The following is a 21,752-nucleotide window of genomic DNA, read 5'->3' on the forward strand; positions in this document are numbered from 1 at the left end:
GGAACGTCCGTCCTTCCCTGGTCTCCTCTGTCAGAACGCAGCTGCTCACTGTGCCCCCACACCGGGACGCTACGCCTCCCACGTCCGGGCCAGTCAAGCTGCCTCGCTGCCCCACCCGGGGTACGTCTGTGGTTCGAGTGACCCCGCTGGTCAGTTCCTGGGAGCCTGACTACAGCTTCAGGGACTGTCCGCTGGGTTGCGAAGGCCATCAGGCTCGGTTACGCGATTCAGTCCGTGCAGGCTCCTCCCCCCGAAAGTCCGCGCTCCATGGTGGGGCCCAATAAAAGGCCCCAGTCATGCATGGGGAGGTTGTCCCTCCAGCTGAAATGAAGTCCGGCTTCCTCAGCCCTTACTTCATTGTACCCTAGGAAACCAGTGGGTTACGGCCAATCCTGGACCTGCCCGTCCTGAACCGATCCCTTCACAGGCTTCCGTTCAAGATGTTGGTAGCGAACGCCTCCTCAGACACGTTCATCCGGTAGATTGGTTGCAGCGATCAACCTGAAGGATGCTTACTTCCATGTCTCCTTCCTCAACGCGGATCGTTCCTATGGTTGCTTCGAGGGGCAGACATTCAATACGCGGTCCTCCCATTTGGGCCAGCTATGTCCCCTCGTGACTCCACGTAGTCTATCGAGGCAGCCCTTGCGCCACTCAGGCAGCACAGGGTTCGCATCCTGAACTACCTCAACGACTGGCTCATACTGGGTCACTCTCGAGAGCAGGTGTGCGAACACAGAGTCCAAGTGCTCCGGCACTTAGCCCTTCTGGGCCTTCCGGTTAACTGGGATAAGAGCGACTCTGCCCCGTGCAGAAGATCTCTTTTCTCAGTATGGTTTCCGACTCGGTCGCCATGTGCGTGCTGCTTACCAGCAAGCGCGTACAGTCACTGCTGACTTGCCTTCATTAGTTCGAGAGCAAGAGTGCGGTCCCACTGAAGTTATTTCAGAGGCTCCTGGGGCATATGGCATCTGCAGCCACGGTAACGCCGCTCGGATTGTTTCATATGAGACAGCTTCAGCTTTGGCTTTGCGATCGAGTCCCGAGATGGGCATGGCATTCGGGCACGCTCCGGGTCCCAGTGACTCGGGCCTGCCTGCAGACCCTCACCCCGTGGCCGAACCTCATTTCTACGGGCCGGGGGCCCTCAGGACGAGTTTCCAGGCATATTGTTGTCTCAACAGATGCCTCCTCCACGGGCTGGGGTGCCATGTGCAATGGACATGCTACCGCGGGCTCCTGGACAGGACCCCTGCGCCTCCTGTATGTCAATTGCCTCGAGTTGCTGGCAGTGCGGTTCGTCCTGCACTGCTTCCTAGCGTTGCTGAAGGGTCAACATGTACTAGTCCGGTCAGACTACACGGTCGGTAGCGTACATACACCACCAGGCTAATCTATGCTCCCGCTGTATGTCTCAACTCGCCCCCCATCTCGTCCTATGGAGTCGAAGCATCTGAGGTTCCTTCGTGCTTCCATGTCCCGGGAGAACTGAACTGTGCTGCCCACGATCTCACGGTATCAGCCACTTCCTGGAGATTTGAGACTCCATCCCCAGTCGGTCCAGCTGATTTGGGAACAGTTCGGTGACGCACAGGTAGGTCTGTTGCCTCCCACGACTCTTCCCTCTGCTGCCTGTTTTATTCCTCGTCCGGGGGCACGCTCGGCACGGATGCACTGGCGCACAGCTGACCGCGGGGCCTACGTGAATATGCGTCCCCCCAGTGAGCCTTCTCGCACAGCTATTGTGCAAAGTCAGAGAGGTCAAGGAGCAGGTCCTTCTGGTCGCCCCGTATTGGCATGGCCGGACCTGGTTCCCTGAACTCTTACTCCTTGCGACAGCCCCTCCCTGGCCTTTTCCTCTGAGTATCTCCTCAGAGATGGGGCACCCTTTGGCACCCGCGTCCCGATCTTTGGAACCTCCACGTGTGGCTCCTGCATGGGACGCGGCAGGTTTGAGTACCCTACCACCTACGGTGTTGGCTACCATCACTTCCGCAAGGGCAGAGTCAACTCGGCATGCCTATGCGTTGAAGTGGAACCTCTTTGTCACCTGGTGTTCTTCCCGCCAAGAAGACCCCTGGAAATGCCCGATCGGGTCTGTGCTCTCATTCCTCCAAGAAGGGTTGGAGCGAAGGCTGTCTCCCTCCACCCTTAAAGTTTACGTGGCCGCAATATCTGCCTACCATGACCTCTTGGAGAACAAAAAGGTAAGTCAGCACGACCTGGTCATTCAGTTCCTGAGGGGAGCTAGGAGACTAAATCCTCCTCGTTCTCCCCTCGTACCCTCTTGGGACCTCTCAGTAGTTTTAGATGCTCTGCAGAGGTCCCCCTTTGAGCCTTTGCGGTCGGTCGATATTAAGTTCTTGTCTATGAAGACAGCGCTACTGACCGCATTGGCCTCCATCAAGAGGGTAGGGGACCTGCAAACATTCTCGGTTGATGAAGCGTGCCTGGAATTCGGGCCGGCCAACTCTCACGTGATCCTGAGACCCCAGCCCGGATATGTGCCCAAGGTTCCCACCACTCAGACCAGCTCTTTGTCTGTTATGGTGGAGAGCAGAAGGGAAGAGCTCTCTCGAAACAAAGGCTGTCTCACTGGATAGTGGACACCATTGTTTTGGCTTACCAGCAGCAAGGTTGACCTTGGGCTCTAGTGCACGGCGCCTCACTAACAGACATCTGCAGAGCTGCAGGCTGGGCAACACCCAACACATGCGCCAGATTCTACAATCTCTGAGTGGAGCCAGTGTCCGACTTTGTACTCGCCTCTACTAGTGGCCGGTAATGGACCAGGCTCAGGTGTTTTCGCTTGCTCGCCATTCCACTCCACGGACTGGATACGTGTGATTATTCTCCTCAGGTGAGCTTCCCGAAAGCTCTGAGTTCCTCCAGCACTGTCTACGCCGACGCCAGTTCAGTCTGCCCTCTCTCTCGAGCCCAGACCCTCATGTTTGGCCATGCACGTGTGATCTCTAAGATCTCGAAGATGATTGGCTTCTAGGCGAAACCCCCATTCGTTAGTCACTAACGTTACGTCTCCGTTCCCTCTTCAGGGAACGAGGGTTACATCCGTAACCGAGACGTTTTTAATAGCAAAAGTGTGAAATTTTAAAGAAATTTACAAAATTTAAATCAATATATTGTTTTATGTGAATGAGCAGGCACAATGATTCTCACATCAGTTTGTAGCAACATTTCTAGGCAACAACACCCATCAGTGAAGTCTTGTGGACACATCTATTGTGTTTTGTGGCCTTAATTCAGTGACTACATTTTTTGTTTTTTCAAAAACGATGCATTAACATTATTCTCTCAAAAACACAAGCATGTACATACATGTTTCTCACATATTATGGTAGCCCAGTTTCTGCTAAATACAGTGTAATAAGACTTTTGCCATTAATATGTTTATAAGCAACTGAAAAAAGCACAAATGTCAGAGCATGTCAAAACTTCTAAAGGGCCCCAAAACTGTGCAGACTTCAAGGGGTTAAGCAAATCGTTGATGGTTTTAATTGGGTTCAAATGATCAAAGGTCCAACACGATTAACAAATAGCACTAGTGCCTAGATTGACCTTAAATTTAGTAATAGACCGGAAAGAATTATAAATTCATATAATATGATAACTGGGCTGTCAGACCATAATATGGTGCTTTTATCAAGGAAATTAAATAACAAGCGATTTACTACACATGCCAGTAATAAGCAATTATTTGGCATTCCAAAAAGAAGCAGGATAATTTTAAAGTAGCTATAAAAATATAAAGTCAGATGATTTATTATCTAATACAGATTTAGAAATAGTTAGCTAAACATTTACAGAAAAAAAAAATACAAATTGACTGGTCAAAATAGTCGTGTTTTCAGTTTTGACTGAAAAAAAAAATTTGATAGGTCAAAATAATATTAGAACAACACAGCCAATTGAACTGAAGATTAAGGATACAATTTTACAGAACCAGACTGATGTGGCACAGGCCCTAAATCATTATTTTATTGAGTCAGAGGATAAAATAACCCAAAGTTTCACACCACAACAACCTTGTGTATTTACAATTAATGTTAGTGAAACAGCACTTTTATTGAAAGAAATCAATTCTTCAATAATTAATTCATTAACACACATTATTAATATATTATTAAACATTAATACTAGGGCCGTCAATCGATTAAAATTTTTGATCTAATTAATTACATACTCTGTGATTAATTAATCTAAATTAATCGCATACATAATTTTTGCTGTGAAAGTATTTTAAAGATTTAAATTCAAATGAATCAATGAATAATCAGCATTAGTGACATTAAGTTCAAAAACTCTTTTATTATTATTTTCACTGTTGAAATATTGGCCATAACAATAAACAATATGACCTAATATGCTGAGGAAATAAATTCAAAAGTGCTTCAGGAAGAAGATTTTTTTTCACTGTACATACAAACAGGGCTTGACATTAACTTTTTTGCTCACCAGCCACTGTGGCTAGTGGTTTTCCAAAGTTACTAGCCACTCAGCATTTTCACTGGCCACAATTTTGCTGCTTGGAAATTACATTTTATATGATTAAAGTTGAATATGGCATGCTTAAATGACTTTATTTTGAGTCATTTTACTTGATTTAGAAGATTTAAAACCCTTTCAAACTTTCAATGCAGAGTGACCACCCAAATCAAGACTACATTGTATATCAGCTGGTATGTGCAGGTGGGCAATATGGCTAATATGAGAAATTGAATATAGGCTAAATAAAAGAACAAAGAAGCAAATTACAAAAACAATAATACATTTCTTAAAAAAATATACAGATACACTAGGTTTATCTAATATGTATACATTTATTTAACACCTGTAGTTGCTTGATTAACATTAAATGACAGACAGGTATTCATTTGGGCTGCTGAATGCATGGACGTTGTAACGAGTAGGAATATAGTGTGGCACCTTTAAGAGTGCGCGCTCTTTGTTGAGAATGCGTATCAAGTGTGCAGTGTCGTGGAATGTATACGCTACGCAGTTTTTCGCGTGCATATGATACGCACTTTATGGCGTGTATATGAAACGCTCTTGGGTAGGATAGTGGACATTGCAGGACATCGCAGACGACTTTATTTTTATCAGCACTTCCATCAGGTCGTTTTTATATAGGCTAGGTAAATGTTCCAACCAATGATCCAGGCAGCGCCTTCTCGTCTCCCTCCTTCATTTTACAGCTCCACTACAGAATGGATTCATCTGCGTTATTTTTTTTAACGCGTTATTTTGACAGCCCTAATTAATACACATTCCACAAAATATTTTGTGCATCGTGTTAAATGAAAACGAGATTAGGTGACCAAGTTAAATTAAATTTTTGATTTGAACAGGCACATAACAGACATTTTACAGTAATTTTAGTTTCTAGTAAAAGCGAAAATAAAAATAATTATTTACTATTACATTATACAACATACTCTATTAATTTGAGTAGTTTACCGCTGTTTCCTGCATTCTGCAAAGAAGTATCTGCTTGTAACGTATAAACAAGGCAGGATACAATAGCAAGTAAAAGGTCGATTATTTAGACAGAAGATCGCAGGTAGAAACCAGAAGGCAACTGGAACCAGCGCGATGAGGTAACAGAAGATCGCAGGCAGGCAGAGACCAGAAGACACAAGGATCAGAGCGATGCGTTGGCAGATGGTCCAGGGTAGCACAGGGACACTGAGGACAACCCAGTCTGGTGACGACGGTGAAAGCGGTGACGGTGGAACTCCAGGGTGCACACGAAACACAGGAAACAGGCAACGCAGGAACACAACGGGCACAGGCGGGAGAACACACGACACATCCAACAACGCTCTGACAATGACAAAGACAAAACAGAGAGACTAAAAAGGGTACGCTGATGATCTGCAGCTGGTGCGCTGATCAGCTGCGACAGGTGTAATGATCATCAGCCAACCAGCGTCTCCGCCCCATACAAACACACATACACACACAAGAATGAGATGGTGAATTCATGAACCGTGACAGTACCCCTCCCCCTAGGAGCACCTCCTGACGCTCCCAGGAGAACCTACCTGTTGATTGTAATCATGAATAAGGGAGTGGTCCAGAATGTCCCTAGCAGGAACCCAACTTCTCGTCTCCGGACCGTAACCTTCCCAGTCCACCAGATACTGGAATCCGCGCCCCCTCCGTCTCGAGTCCAGAATACGATAAACTGAATACATTGGTTCCCCATCTACGAATCGCGGCGGTGGGGCAACCGGGACTGGCGGATTAAGAAACGGGCTTTAATTTGGAAAAATGAAAGACGGGGTGAATTCTCCTGTACGCTGGAGGAAGTTTGAGGCGGACTGTCACCGGACTAATGATCTTGGTGACAGTGAACGGGCCGATAAATTTGGGAGCAAGTTTATTAGACACGGAGCGGAGCGGAATGTTCTTGGTAGAAAGCCACACTTTTTGACCCACAACGTATACGGGAGGCTTCGACCGGTGGCGATCGGCTTTAGCCTTGGTACGCGCCCCCACCTGGAGCAGAGTCTCACGGGCTCTGGTCCATGTGCGGTGGCACCTCTGGACAAAGGCGTGAGCGGAGGGGACCACGACGTCGGAATCCAGACTCGGAAAAATAGGTGGCTGGTAACCTAGACTACACTCAAAAGGGGAAATGCCCGTGGATGACACTGGTAACGCGTTATGAGCGTACTCCACCATAGAGAGTTGTTGGCTCCAGGATGAAGGATTCTTGGACACCAAACATCGCAACACTCTCTCCAGAACCTGATTGGCTTGCTCAGTTTGACCATTGCTCTGGGGGTGGTAACCCGAAGACAGACTGACCGTCGCCCCTAGTAATTTACAAAACTCTCTCCAAAATTTGGACACAAATTGGGAACCTCTGTCGGAGACCACGTCCATCGGGAGGCCATGTAACCGAAAGACATGGTCTATAACAGACACCGCTGTCTCCTTGGCTGACAGTAATTTGGGCAAGGGAATAAAATGTGCTGCCTTCGAGAACCGGTCCACTACGGTTAAAACAACCGTCATGCCATTAGAGGGCGGTGACAAAATCTAGCGCAATGTGGGACCAGGGTCTCGAAGGAACCGCCAGCGGCTGAAGTAACCCATCAGGAGGTCGATTAGACGTCTTACCAACAGCACAAATTGAGCAAGCCAAGACGAAACTGCGAATGTCGCGAGCCATACATGGCCACCAGAATCGTTGCTTTATTACACTGCAAGTACGGTTTACTCCTGGATGGCAAGCGATATTGGAACAGTGACCCCATTGAATGACTTCGGACCTCAACTTCTCCGGTACAAATAATCGACTCGGTGGGCAGCCGGGCGGAGGCATTACCCCTTCTAAGGCCAATTTGACCTTCAATTCGACCTCCCATGTGAGTGTAGAGATAACTATCTTCTCTGGCAAAATGCACTCGGGAGTAACCGCGCGTTCAGAAGGATCAAAAATTCGAGATAAAGAATCGGGTTTGATGTTTTTGGACCCGGGGCGGTACGAGAGAGAAAAGTCAAAATGTCCGAAAAAAAGTGCCCACCGAGCCTGCGTGGAGTTAAGTCTTTTAGCAGATCTAATATATTCAAGGTTCTTATGGTCCGTCCATACTAAAAAAGGTACCCCCGACCCTTCTAACCAATGACGCCACTTTTCCAAAGCCAACTTAACTGCCAACAATTCTCTGTTACCAATGTCATAGTTACGTTCGGCAGGTGTCAAACGGTGGGACAGAAACGCGCAAGGATTCATCTCATCATCCGAAGTAGAGCATTGGGAAAGAACCGCACCTACCCCCACCTCTGACGCATCGACCTCTACCACGAACTGACGTGCTGGATCAGGGGCGACTAAGATGGGAGCCGAAACAAAGCGGCTTTTGAGGTTGGTGAATACAGCCTCAGCTGTATCGGACCACCTGAACGTCATTCTGGGAGAGGTCAAGGCAGTCAGAGGCATGGCTAGCTGGCTGAAGTTGCGAATAAAACACAGATAGAAATCGGCGAATCCCAGAAACCTCTGTAGGGCCTAACGGGAATCTGGACTTGGCCACTCTACCACAGCCTTAACCCTGTCAGGACATGACAAAAAGCCCATTCTCTAACAACCTCTGAAGCACTCGTCTGACGTGTTGAATATGTTCCTGGAGAGACAAAGAAAAAATCAATATGTCATCCAGGTAAACATATATGAACTGGTCCACCATGTCTCTCAACACATCATTGATGAGTGCTTGGAAAACCGCTGGGGAGTTGGATAGCCCGAACGGCATCACCAAATACTCAAAATGGCCCCTGGGGGTATTAAATGCGGTTTTCCATTCATCCCTCTCCCTGATGCGAACCAAATGATAAGCGTTACGTAAATCCAATTTTGTGAAAACGGATGCTCCCTGCAACCTCTCAAAGGCTGAAGACATCAACGGTAAAGGATAGGTATTCTTGACCGTGATGTTATTCAGCCCTCGGTAATCAATGCAAGGTTGCAGAGAACCATCCTTCTTCCCCACAAAAAAGAACCCCGCCCCCGCTGGAGAAGAGGAAGGACGGATGAATTTGGAAGCTAGAGAATCAGAAATATATTTCTCCATGACCTCCCTCTCAGGAACAGAAAGAGAGTAAAGTTTGCCTTTAGGCGGAGACTTACCTGGGAGTAAATCTATAGCACAGTCATAGGGACAATGCGGAGGAAGAGAAGCAGCGCGGGACTTACTGAACACTTCCTTCAGGTCGAGGTACTCAAGAGGGCACGTTAGACAAATTCACCATCTCCTTCTGAAAAACAGGACGAGTCACAGACGAACAGGCAGATACAAGACAAGACTGATAACATCTCTCGCTCCACGAAGAAACAGTGTGATGTCCCCAGTCGACCCTTGGATTATGTTGGACCAGCCAGGGGTGACCGAGGACAACAGGAGCCAGAGGAGAATCCAGGAGCAGGAAGGAAATCTGTTCTGTGTGGTTACCAGATGTGATAAGTGTCAGTGGTCTGGTGGTGAGCGTGATGGGTGGTAATTCCTGACTGCTGAGTGCATTGACGGATAACGTGTCTTTGAGTGGGATGATGGAAATGCCAAGTGTGTGAGCCAGAGTCAAGTCCATAAAATTACCTTCTGCCCCAGAATCCAGGAGTGCTTGACAGGGGTGAGACCGGGCTGTCCACAGCAGTCTTACCGGAAGGAGAGTTGAGGATGAGGTCTTATCCACGGAGATCCCGCCGACAGTTGCCTTCCCTTTACCGGCGGGCTTGGTCTTTTAACAGACAGTTGTTCAGGAAGTGCCCCCCTCCGCCACAATAAAGGCTAAGACCACGGGATCTCCGTCTCTCTCCTCCCGGGAAAGCCGAGCACGACCCACCTGCATGGGCTCAGGATCGACGTTGGGGCTGACCGCATCACCTCCGCTAGCCTGAGGACCTTCGACACCTCCAGACTGGAGAAACGTTCTGGACCGACGTTCCAGCCGACTCAGGCATGCGTCCACCCGTAGTGCTAGATCAATAAGTCCGTCGAGTCTCACCGGTAGATCCAACGAAAAAATCTCTCTCTGGATGCGGTCAGCCAGCCCATGCAGGAACATGTCCCACTGTGCCTCCTCGTTCCAGTGGCACTCGGCAGCCAGGGTTCTGAACTCGATGGAGTAGTCCGAGACCAAGCGGTTACACTGACGAAGGTCAGCGAGTTGGCGAGCTGCCTCATTGCCAGCCACCGCCCGGTCAAACACCCGCTTCATATCCTCAGAAAGTGCCTCGAACGAGGAGCAGCATTGATGTTGGTTCTCCCACACCGCCGTTCCCCACAGCGCAGCTCGTCCTGATAGTAGTGTGAGAACGAAAGCCACCTTCGACTCCTCTGTGCTGAACGTAAGCGGTTGGAGAGCAAAAAACATGGAACACTTAGTTAGGAATGCTCTACAATAGTTTGTCTCACCAGCGTAACTCTCCGGAGTGGGTAAGCATGGTTCGTGCTGGCGGTTGGTGGTAGATGGTGTGGGGGGAATCGGCGGTGGGCTGGGCACAGCGGGACTGACGAGATGTTGTATCTGTTGGGTCAGCTCGGACACCTGTGCTACCAACAACTGCACCGCCCGTCCTGTGACAGCCAGATTTTCCTCCTGCTGGTCCATTCTGGAACTGCTGTGAGTTAGGTACTCATTGAGATCAGATGAACTTGCTGTATCAATAATGGTCAGACGGTTCTGTAATGGATAAACAAGGCAGGATACAATAGCAAGTAAAAGGTTGTTTATTTAGACAGAAGATCGCAGGTAGAAACCAGAAGGCAACTGGAACCAGCGCAATGAGGTAACAGAAGATCGCAGGCAGAGACCAGAAGACACAAGGATCAGAGCGATGCGTTGGCAGATGGTCCAGGGTAGCACAGGGACGCTGAGGACAACCCAGTCTGGTGACGACGGTGAAAACGGTGACGGTGGAACTCCAGGGTACACACGAAACACAGGAAACAGGCAACGCAGGAACACAACAGGCACAGGCGGGAGAACACACGACACATCCAACAACGCTCTGACAATGACAAAGAGAACACAGAGAGACTAAATAGGGTGCGCTGATCAGCTGCGACAGGAATAATGATCATCAGCCAACCAGCGGCTCCGCCCCATACAAACACACATACACACACAAGAATGAGATGGTGAATTCATGAACCGTGACACTGCTTCCTTTTTCCTGCAAAGAAAATCTATAGCTTATTAATAGAATTAGAAACTGCTGTTGTGTTGTTAACTAGATGAGACTTCTGGAATTAAGGGACATTGAAAGAGTTGTAATTTGAATTATGCGGTTCTCTTGAGTGTTCACAATTCAGACCAGACAACTTCTGGAACAGCCGCCTTAACAAATGGGAGCGAATAGACTGAAGTCTGTTCTACAAGATAACTGCAGAGAGAAGTGGCTGATGGGCCTTCAGCTCCCCTCCTGAAAGAGGAAGTTAAAACTTCTGAGGGGTCAGTATAGACTGATTCAGTGCAGGAAAAGACAAAATGTTCACTGAGGCATTTTTGCCATGCATTGATCAAGGATCAATCAAAAGCCAGACTGAGAAGAGGCAGAGAAACAAAGGAGCCCATACACTTTGCGTGCCATCACAGGCTGATGATCCAATACAACAGCCCAACAAGTTAAACTGCCTGACGATCCACACGGAAGAACTTCCATGTGCACAGGTGCTGCATTTTCAATAATCACAACAGAGACCGTTTCAAATTTTGCTATCACTTAACTTGTTATTTACTCAGTTAACTTGATTCCAGTCACTGGTCTCACAGCAGTTCTTTGTATTCTCTGTTAAACTAACATTCTGAATCTGCTTTCAATAGGTACCAGTCCAGTCCAGTACACAACTTAATGAAGGAAAAGGAAGTTTATTAATAGAAGTGGGAGCTTGACTTACCAATCAGTTAAAACCGGGGCTGGATTTGGCATAGTGAGGGCTATTACATTAACCAACTAGGAGTAAAGACATAAATAGATTATTGACTATGCAGAGTTCTCTGGCAAAGAAAAGGAACATAGGGCACAAGGTGTCCAAAGATAAAATTGTGGCTAGAAAAGCAACAATATTGGTCACTCCATTTAGTTTAAAGTTAATTTTCTAGATTCAATAAAAACAATAACTCTAAAATTCTAAACTTTTGAAATCATTAATGCTGTCATCACCAGGGGTACGAAATAGGAATGTTTTTTGGCCATGGATCCAAGATTGTGTAGAGATCTCCAATATTCTTCTGAGTAGCTCATGAGTAACAGCAAAAAGTTTGAAATCCTGTAAATTGCGCAATAAATGACAAATCAGCTGCAGGCCTAGGTCTATATGATTATTTGAAAGCATTTAATCTATTTTATTTTGAAAAAGGTTTATGTTCGTGGTGTTAAACTCAATCCCATGGCGACTGATGTCAGACAATTGCAATTAATGTCCTAACGTTTAGACACTGTCGCAAGGGAAATTTATAAAGTGGGCCCACAGGGCAGAATAGGCATGTGGCAAGCAGGACGAGGCCGGTGGTGTGATGGATAATGAGCGCCACCTGCGTGCTGCACCGGTCTCATATCTCTCATGGAGGAGCTTCGGAAGGATAAAAGCAGGAGCAACGACAGTGAAGGACGAGAGAGGAACAGGCCTGGGCTTTACCTTGTGTTGTGTTTTGTTTATGTTTTAGTATTGAAGTATCGAATCGGCTGCCCTCAACCGGAGGAGCCATCACCATCCACCTAGGAACGTCCAGTACCTAGCACCACGAGTGAGAGCCTCTTGGCTGGTGGAAGACCGAGCGGCAGTATGTCCGGAAACCGGACCAAGAATTTTTTTCCCTCTCTCGTCTCTGTCGCTCCTTATGCTTCCGTCTCCTTTTCTCCTTTTATTTATTTAATATAATTAAAGTTGTGTGAAACATTCGCCGGTTCCTTCTTCGCATAACAACTAACCGTGTTACAACAAGCATCTAACTTCTCAAATCAAATGAGTATTAAATAATTTCTCAAAATTAAATGCAGCCAAAAATCAACCAGACAAGTGAACCCGGTCTGAATGAAAGGCTGAATATAGTTCTGTCAGGTCCATTAAGTCAAGAACACACATGACAATCAAAATGATTTAGAAATTGTTATTGAATAAATTGCAATAGTTGATGAATCTGAATTAAATTTTGTTTTTGGCGGTATGGCTCTGTTCAGGGAGTCCTCTGACCTTTCATGAGCACCATGAAATAGCAGAGAGTCAGAGGACAGCAGCAGCATTAGGGAACGCTCACACAGTTTAGGACTGGGAGAGCTTAACTATTCCCCCCAAACAAACCACACCTGGCAATCCTCTTGAGAATAAAACAAGAGGATGGAATTGACAATTAAAATGCTTAGACATCTTATGAATGAATTACGAATTAGTGGCAATATGGTTCTGTTCAGATGAGTCTCCTGACCTTCCATGAGCACCATGAAATAGCATTGAGTCAGGGGACAGCAGCAGCATTAGTGGATGCTCATATGAACTGAACTATCCCCCCCAACAGACCATACCAGGCAATCCTCCCTGGCTCTTCCAGCTAATTGAAGAGACAGCAGAGGATACAAAAGCAATTTCATCTATGTGAAGCTAGCAAGAGGAATGTAGCTACAGTTAATGATACGTGTAAATAAATAGTAAATAGGCGATATGGCCCTGTTCTAAATTCCCCTTCATTATCATGGGGAGCTCCATGAAATCCAAAGCAGGCAACAGCAACAGCTTCTAGGGGCAATCCTCCCATTTTATAGACTGGGGCGTAGCATAAATCCCCCCAACAGACCATAACCGGGCAAGCCTCCCTGGCTCTTCCTTCTAAATCCAAAAAAGCGTTTCGAGAAAAGGCAATCTAACTGAATTTAATTTTAAAGATCCAAGCGATCTACGTGAAGCTAGCATGATGAATGTAACCAGCTAATGATAGAAGTAATTTATATTTATATAAATGAACAGATACTGAAGCTATAATATTAAAATTCTCACGCCACGATCGGAGAGCAGCACTCATAGCTTTTCTAATGGATGGCTTGAGCATTGGGCCAGATAAAACGTTCATAAGCAGCTGAAGACAATTGTATGAATGGCCTTCAATGTAGAGACCGGAGTGGAGAAAGCTGCAGTTGTAGTAGCCTCTATGCACAGAGAATGAGCCGTACACCGCTCTGAGGGAAGCTTGCAGTATGCATAGCAGCGGAGACAGGAGGCAAGCCAGGCTCTGGACATGAGCTTTCCCTACTCCAAGGCAAATAATGGATCCTGCTGACTAGCTTGTGGATGACTCCTCAGGTAGGCTAACATAGATGACATAAAAAGCAGAGTCAGATTCAGAGATAAAAACGCCGTTCATCCCCTTTTCCTATCAGTTTAGTGTGCTTAGAATTATGCTGAAGTGCTAGGAATAAATTGATACATAAGAAATGTGAGGTCATGTGACCGCAAGTAAAACGTATCTTAGCAATATATCAGGATAAGGCCCAAAAAAACACCTCTATCAGCTTTAATAATATCAAATTCCCATAGTGCCTATAGCTTTAAGAAAAGCATATTCCCAATAGTGCCTATAGCTTTAAGAAAAAGCATATTCCAAATTCCAATAGTGACTATAGCTTGAAGAAAGCATTTCCAATTTAATTTATTTATTTAATTTAATTTATTTCCCAAGTCTAAGGGTGAATGAGTAATCTCTGCAAGTTGATACACCGTAAAATAGTGCTGTGGTAATCTGTAAAGTAACTACTAACTCTAAAGTTCTACTCTAAAGTTAGTTATAACTTAAGAACAAGTGTGTTTCCAAACGCACCTACAGCTTTAAAAACAAGCACTTTTCCAAACTCTACTATAGCTTCTGATATCACTTTAAGACAAGCACATTTCCAATATCTATAGCTTAAGAAAAAGTAGTTTTCCAGTAGGTATACAGCTTTAAGACAAGCACTTCCGATATTAATTATAGCTTTAATAACAAGCATTCCCAATATTAGCTATAGCTTTAAGAACAAGCACTTCCGATATTAATTATAGCTTTAAGAACAAGCATTTTCAAAATTAATTATAGCTTTAAGAACAAGCACTTCTGATATTAATTATAGATTTAATAACAAGCATTTCCAATATTAATTATAGCTTTAATACAAGCACTTCCGGTATTAATTATAGCTTTAAGAACAAGCATTTCCAATATTAATTATAGCTTTAAGAACAAGCACTTTGATATTAATTATAGATTTAATAACAAGCATTTGCAATATTAACTATAGCTTTAAGAACAAGCACTTCCAGTATTAGCTAAAGCTTTAAGACAAGCGCTTCCAATATTAATTATAGCTTTAAGAACAAGTACTTCCAATATTAATTATAGCTTTAAGAACAAGCACTTCTGATATAAATTATAGCTTTAAGAACAAGTACTTCCAATATTAATTATAGCTTTAAGAACAAGCATTTCCAATATGAATTATAGATTTAAGAACAAGCACTTCTGATATTAATTATAGCTTTAAGAACAAGCACTTCCAATATTAGCTATAGCTTTAAGACAAGCGCTGCCAATATTAATTATAGCTTTGATAACAAGCACTTCCGATATTAATTATAGCTTTAAGAACAAGTACTTCCGATATTATAGCTTTAATAACAAGCATTTCCAATATTATCTATAGCTTTAAGAACAAGCACTTCCAATATTAGCTATAGCTTTAATACAAGCTTCCAATATTAATTATAGCTTTAATAACAAGCACTTCTGATATTAATTATAGCTTTAAGAACAAGCACTTCCAATATTAATTATAGCTTTAAGAACAAGCATTTCCAATATTAATTGTAGCTTTAATAACAAGCATTTCCAATATTAATTATAGCTTTAAGAACAAGTGCATTCCAATCTCAACTATAGCTTAAGACAATATTTCCAATAGCAACTTTAGCTTAAAACGAGTTACACATTTTACAAATACCAACTATAGAGACAAGACAATATCCATAAGCCTAGCATTTTACTGAAAACGACTAAGCTTAAGCAATGCAGATACCATTGTCAATTACGTTGCCAATGACCTAATAGTTTTAAAATGTTGTTAAAAATTAACTTAGCTTCGTGAAGACACAGAGATGAATGAGAGTGAAAATTGCCAGCTGAGACATATGCTTGATATACTTAACTTGTGGAGTGCAGATTTCTCTGAAATTGTTCTTGAGTCAGTCATATAACGTTATTAGTATAACTTCAGAGAGTCCATGAAAATAAATGCAGCGATGCAGACTCCAAATAGACAGTTAATGAACCATGCGACGAAATTGCAAGTTCAAGTTTACAACCTGAATGAATGTGAGGTGAACCGTGTGGGGGTGAATTGCTCTCGCTACATTTCGCACTTGCACAATTCCTTGTGATATGATTCTGTTTTGCCTGCCGAATTCCCCATTTAATTAGCTCCTGACAAATCTTGTATTAAAGCAAAACATGCATTTGAGCAGTGAGTGATATTAACTAAAAAACACCTCTCTGACGGCCACCTCTCATGATCATGTCCGTGACGATCGGCCGCCGCCCATCGCTGCTAAACACGCTGCAAATGGAACACCCGACGTATCCCAGAGTCCGAGACACAGAACCCAGTGAAACGTTTGCCAAATGATAAAATTACAGCCTCGCTCATCAAGCATTGAGAAAATAGCTTGTAACGTTAGAACTTGAACCACCACACTCGGGTAAGCTGGAAAACAATATGAGACAGCAGTTCGTCTAGTAATAGCAGTTCGTCTAGTAATAAGCTGACGAAAGTATCCAACACATGGTCATAATTGTTGCTGCTCCCATAGTATAAATAGTATATGTCCTGATATAATTCTGCTGAAATGCAGCTGTTCGTGTTCGTCCTACGTTCGTACATAAATATTGAATACATTATTTGCAAGAATAATGCTCACATTGCGTGATTGAATCATTAGCCGACACATACTTATCTCACTCAATATACAAAGTGAAAGACAATTTCACTTTAAAGAGCCTTGTGTATGGTTCGATGATTTGATAAAGCAGACTGCACAAAATGCATGTGATAAAGCATAAGAAAACCAATAAATTCTTATCCTGGTTGCAAAGCAGCGAGCAGCAAGTAGTAAGAGCAAACTGAATCTGCTTTAAATAGGTGCCCTGTTTTTAGCGTAGCCATTAGCAGCGAGGGGAGTTGAAACAGCTGATGCAAATCAGCTGATGAGACAGTGTTGTAGCCAATAGCAGCGTCTTGACTACTTGGTCTGCCAGAACTGACGCTGACGCTCAATTTATTTTCATATTAGAGCAGTTTCAACAAAGAATCATATCTTGCAAACACACAATATGTTTGCACGCGATCATAGAAACAAGAGAGAAAGGGAATCTCCTGTCTGCTCAGTTCCCTTGCATTATAGGAACAAAGATGTTTTCCCATAGCGATAACTCTGCGCAGTATTGAGGGTAGCTTTTGAAAGGGAACCATTGAGTATTGTTACAGATAACGATGTTGAGTTTACTTCTGCTTCTTTCTTTGCTTTCCTGGAATATTAGTCACCATTGTTTCTCTCTCCACTACACGGCAGCTAATAGTGCCGTAGAGAGGTTCAACCATGTGCTCAAACACACTGTCCAAATGCAGCAACATCAGCCATGGAAACCTGTGGTAACTAACCGTGCCACTTCACATGCTGCAACTGGTACTTAACCCTTTCAGTTCCTCAATGGGTAAATGCACACAAGGCTGTCTATTTTACCATCTGCTCCTGAGGAACATAGAAAGTTTACCCATCCTATCACGGTTGCCAAAAGACTTGGGGTGGGCACATACGTTCTTAATGATGGGAAGACATGGGATGTTTCCCATCTCACTGCATTTCCATGCACCGCAATAACTACAGCTGAAAACACGGCTCACTACACGCACTCATAGCACTAGACCTAAACGTGATGTTCGGAAGCCTAGTTGGTTGAAGGACTATGTTAAATCTGATGGGACCCACTGTAATTGACCCATACGCAATCTCAGCAAAACAGAAGTCAATCATGTCAATGTTTCTGCCTCTGCCTGTCTCTACCGTATACATTGTGTTTCTGAGACAATACAGTTAATGTGGAAATACACAGAAATGGTTTGTTTGTTTTAATGAAAACAATCTACATAATAATTTGACCAGTTGGAGGGATGTTTTAGTTATTAACACTATTGTAATGTTAATTGAATGCCTTTTGCATGGCTTTATTATGATTGGATAAATCTCAGTTTTGGAAGGCATGGGGCCATTTATTTTCTGTTATTAATTCATCAGCTCCATTAACACTCGATAATAATAATCCTTTCACTTCCAGCACTGTCCAGCTCATGCAGAGCGTGTGTAGTTGAGCTTTATGATTTGCCCTTGAAAACATTAAATAAATCAGAGATTTAGCCAATACATCTGTCTAGAAGAGATTCAAATATTTAATAATGGTTACATTGGTGGTTAATATCTAGTTTAATGTTCCAAGCATAATTCATAAGTGCCAGAAGAAAAACAATCACAATAGTACTGAGAGCTCCAGGACTGTATTGGGAGAAAAGTTATAATCATCATAATGATGTGCTGTCTGTGATAGACTATCCAGGCTACTTAAAGTTGCGATGAAACAAAAGTAGCAACAGAGCTTTTCTTCCATATCGTGATGTATATCCGATTGTAACAGATTCTAAACAAATTTAAAAAGTAGATTTTGAGCTGTATTAGTTACATTCAAAAATGAATGTGAGCATATATCACCAGATAATTTTTTATTTTTTTTTTACCATAAAACCGAGTTATGACATTTGATTAAATCATTCACAATAAAATCTCTCCAACTTATCTTAAGCTATTTCCTATGAATGTGTGAGACTGCTAGAAGTAAAAGTGCAGTAAACGGTAAAACGATTTGCACTACAAACCAGTGAGTTTACAATTACAATAATTAATTTGAAAAATAACAAATGACTAAAACCAGTTTGTGACATCAAGCTGTATAATGGACAGACTCTTTTTGTACAGCTAAAATTACTGAAAATGGCTGACACCGGAACCATTGCACATTTATATAAAAAAATGTCTGCATCTGCTCTTACGTTTAAAAAATGTGGATAACATGGATTTACAAAATAGATTTTCATGCAGACTTTAAACTTTTTTGAACTCAAATGGCATCCAACTGTAAGCAATTAATAAAGTAAGGGCAACAATAATTAATTAGGTAACAATCTAGCTTAAAATGCTTATGCAATATGACTTAGAAAAGTATTCATGGTTTTGAAAAACATTTTGATTTAATCAGTCTAAAAAATGGTGTTAATATCAAAGAAAAACAAAATCTGCCATGTCATAGGTCAAATTATCTGATATTTTCCAGAATGGGGGTCTTCAGAGGTCCACTCTGTTATATAATTTCCTGTTCCTATATTTTTCTTGTTACCTGACAACACAATTAAGTAACTGCACCCCTTACATTCATTAATTAAGTGTCATCTTACCTGTCTGGGAGTCCTTTCGGATTTACTCCGGCACCACTCCCAGTCAGTCAACTCGATTTTACGACACTCCTCGTGGGACAGCCTCCTCTCTGGAATGTCAAATACGGACAAGTTGTCAAGGTGAAGATCCTCAGGATCGCAGGTTGAAACCTGAGGTGAGACATTGCATGGCCTGTCCCTTTCTGTGGAGCTCTGAGGCTGACTGTCCTCTCTCTCCTCAAGCAGCAACTCGCCATGGAGGGAGCTGTCCTCTGCTGCCGTGGTGCTGAACTTACCAATCTGACCGCTGTCCAGCACTGTTGCTCGGCTTTCAGAGAAATCACAGCTGTATAAACTGTTAAAAGAGGGTTTCTCGATGGATGGTGCCCTGGCATGGGAGATCTTGTAAATGCCATAGCCTTGCTGGAAGGAGAGGTTGAATTCAAATCTCCTCTTCTTTGCTGAAATAAACACATAGATAAAGGCAATGTGGAAAGGTAAATTGGCTCTGTTTATCACAAGCACAAAAATACGATATATAAATATAGCCTATATATATATATATATATATATATATATGATTTTTTTTAATACTATGTTCTTTTTATGAACCAATAAATATAATCCATACAAATATGTCAGGCTGATAGGGTATTTTATAAGTTTACCAACCAGTGGAAAGCTCAGAACTTAAGCCTTGGCGACAGTTGATGAAGCAGCCACACGGCAGATGGATCCAGCGTTCCGAAAGCATGAACACAGGTGTGACCGCCGCGGAGAGCAAGGTTAGGAAAAAACAAAGAGTCTCCAAGGACGAGCTGTGCATGTGAACAGCGTGACTCACCAGGATCTGGGTCTGCAAGGGTAATGTATGCCAGTGAAAAAATCATTCCAGCATGTTTGAACAAACCAAATAATTATAAAGAGAGAAAAATAAATGAAAATAAACATTTACAGTGGCAGGTTAAAACAGAAAATATATCCATGAATCCAGTTCAAGAAAACATTTTAAGATGGTGAAAGGTTGTTCTTACACACTGTAAATATGAAAATATATCTGAGGCACTTCATCTCAGATTCACAAGCTAGCAGAACTTTTATGAGAATCCCAAGGCACTGTTAAAAAGGCCTGTCTGATGATGAAACCCATAAGGCACTTAAAATATTATGTTCCTGGAGTATACAATAGTAGATTGAGGTTCTCTGGAGGGTTCCATCAGTGTGGCAATCTGAAGTAAACCAACAATTATTTTCTGTCTAATCCCTGATGAACCAATTTTTAAATATTATTTTATGCTTTTTTGTCACAATAATCAACAATCATTAGACTTCAACAATAAACCATAACATGCATTATGACACTGATAAAAATATATATTATTATTCCATTATATTTATTTGAAGCTGTTGTGCTAAATAAATGGCTGACAATTAAAATGGTTGCTATGTAAAAGTCTGAGTAGTTTCTGTAGACATTACATAAAATAAGTACATTACATAGAAAAGTATATGCTTTTATAGCTCTCACCATCATTGGCATCCACAGAACCATTCGAGCCATGGCAAGAATCATCGAGAAGCGCTTTTGAGAGAAAAACACAGGGGAATATCTTGCACTCTGAGTTCCATCTTTCTGGAAATGGCCAGTTGCTGGAGAATAAGATAGTGAATACGTCTCCGTTTTGTTCTTAAAACTGGCAGTATTCGAGTTGAATTCATTGTAGTCTTCCAAACTTTTCTCCAAGCTATCCCGTGACAGTGAAGGGATCTCACACAGCGGCGCCGACCCGGCAATTTCAAAATAGCTCGGGTAAAATGTTCTCAGGGCTTCCGTGGAGCACATGAGCTGGTAGAATAGAGGAACCGAACACACTACCAGGCCGAAGAAACACAGCGAGTAAACAGAGAACAGAAGCAGCACGTACAAGCTGTCGTTCTCCGGGAGACAACCGAGAGAAGCTGGGGCGAAACGGCCCCAGCCGCACACGGGCAGGACGCTGACTGTGAGACTCACCGTCCACACCGCCACCACCGCCACCACCGCCCCGAGAGGTCGGTTAGGGGTTTGATACACTCCAAAGCGCTTTGTCACGTAAAAGGTGTATACAACTAGGAGACAGGCTTTCATATTGCTTGACAATCCTTGGAAAACATACAGGAGTCCGGACATGGAGCACATAGCGCTCGACCGGTTCGCGTCTCCGCTCCTCCATTGCAAGATCATAAAAAGCGTGAGCGGCACGACGCTGATCAGGTCGTCTATCGATAAAGAAGCAACTATCAGACAGAGGGAAGACTTACTCCTCATCCTGGCCAGCGACATAAGCGAGTACAAAGCTCCCAGGCAAGTGACAGTGGCTATGGCGAAGGATAGACCAAAGAGAAGGTGCCAGTTGCCCGCGTCCACGTCCTCATATTGGCTGGTTTTGTTCAGCAAAGGTGATGCGTGTGTCGCCGACATTTTCCTTCAGTCTAACTTTCCAGACTTCACTCGTCTCATTCCCTCTAAGAGGATCGGGTGATCAGACCGAGCGCGTGGAAGTTTCCTCCAGCGACAGCACGCCACGAAGTGCATATAGTTTCCCATCCGTTGGTCTTTATCCACTTGTGCTCAACAAATGTAGTGCATAAATGAACCATGTTCCCGTTTAAACAGGTAGTTGCACGATTATGACATTGTGGTTTCTTCTCAGGGCATGTGTGGATAGATGTGTCGCGCGCGCGT

At 43.6% G+C, this 21,752-nt stretch overlaps 1 protein-coding gene across 1 annotated transcript in view; it reads right to left on the bottom strand.

Annotated features, from left to right (window-relative positions):
• The window catches only part of LOC307131324 (putative G-protein coupled receptor 149), a gene marked incomplete at both ends in the record, with an annotated part of 111,980 nt that extends 90,492 nt beyond the window's left edge, over positions 1-21,488 (bottom strand). The window contains 3 exons of the mRNA XM_079824913.1: positions 19,049-19,488; positions 19,700-19,883; positions 20,556-21,488. Coding sequence (XP_079681039.1) covers positions 19,049-19,488; positions 19,700-19,883; positions 20,556-21,488 — 1,557 coding nt within the window. The remainder of the gene's footprint in view (positions 1-19,048; positions 19,489-19,699; positions 19,884-20,555) is intronic.
• Positions 21,489-21,752: the final 264 nt, after the last annotated feature.

Source organism: Gobio gobio, assembly GCF_949357685.1.
Source record: "Gobio gobio genome assembly, chromosome: 9".
Lineage (NCBI taxonomy): Eukaryota > Metazoa > Chordata > Actinopteri > Cypriniformes > Gobionidae > Gobio > Gobio gobio.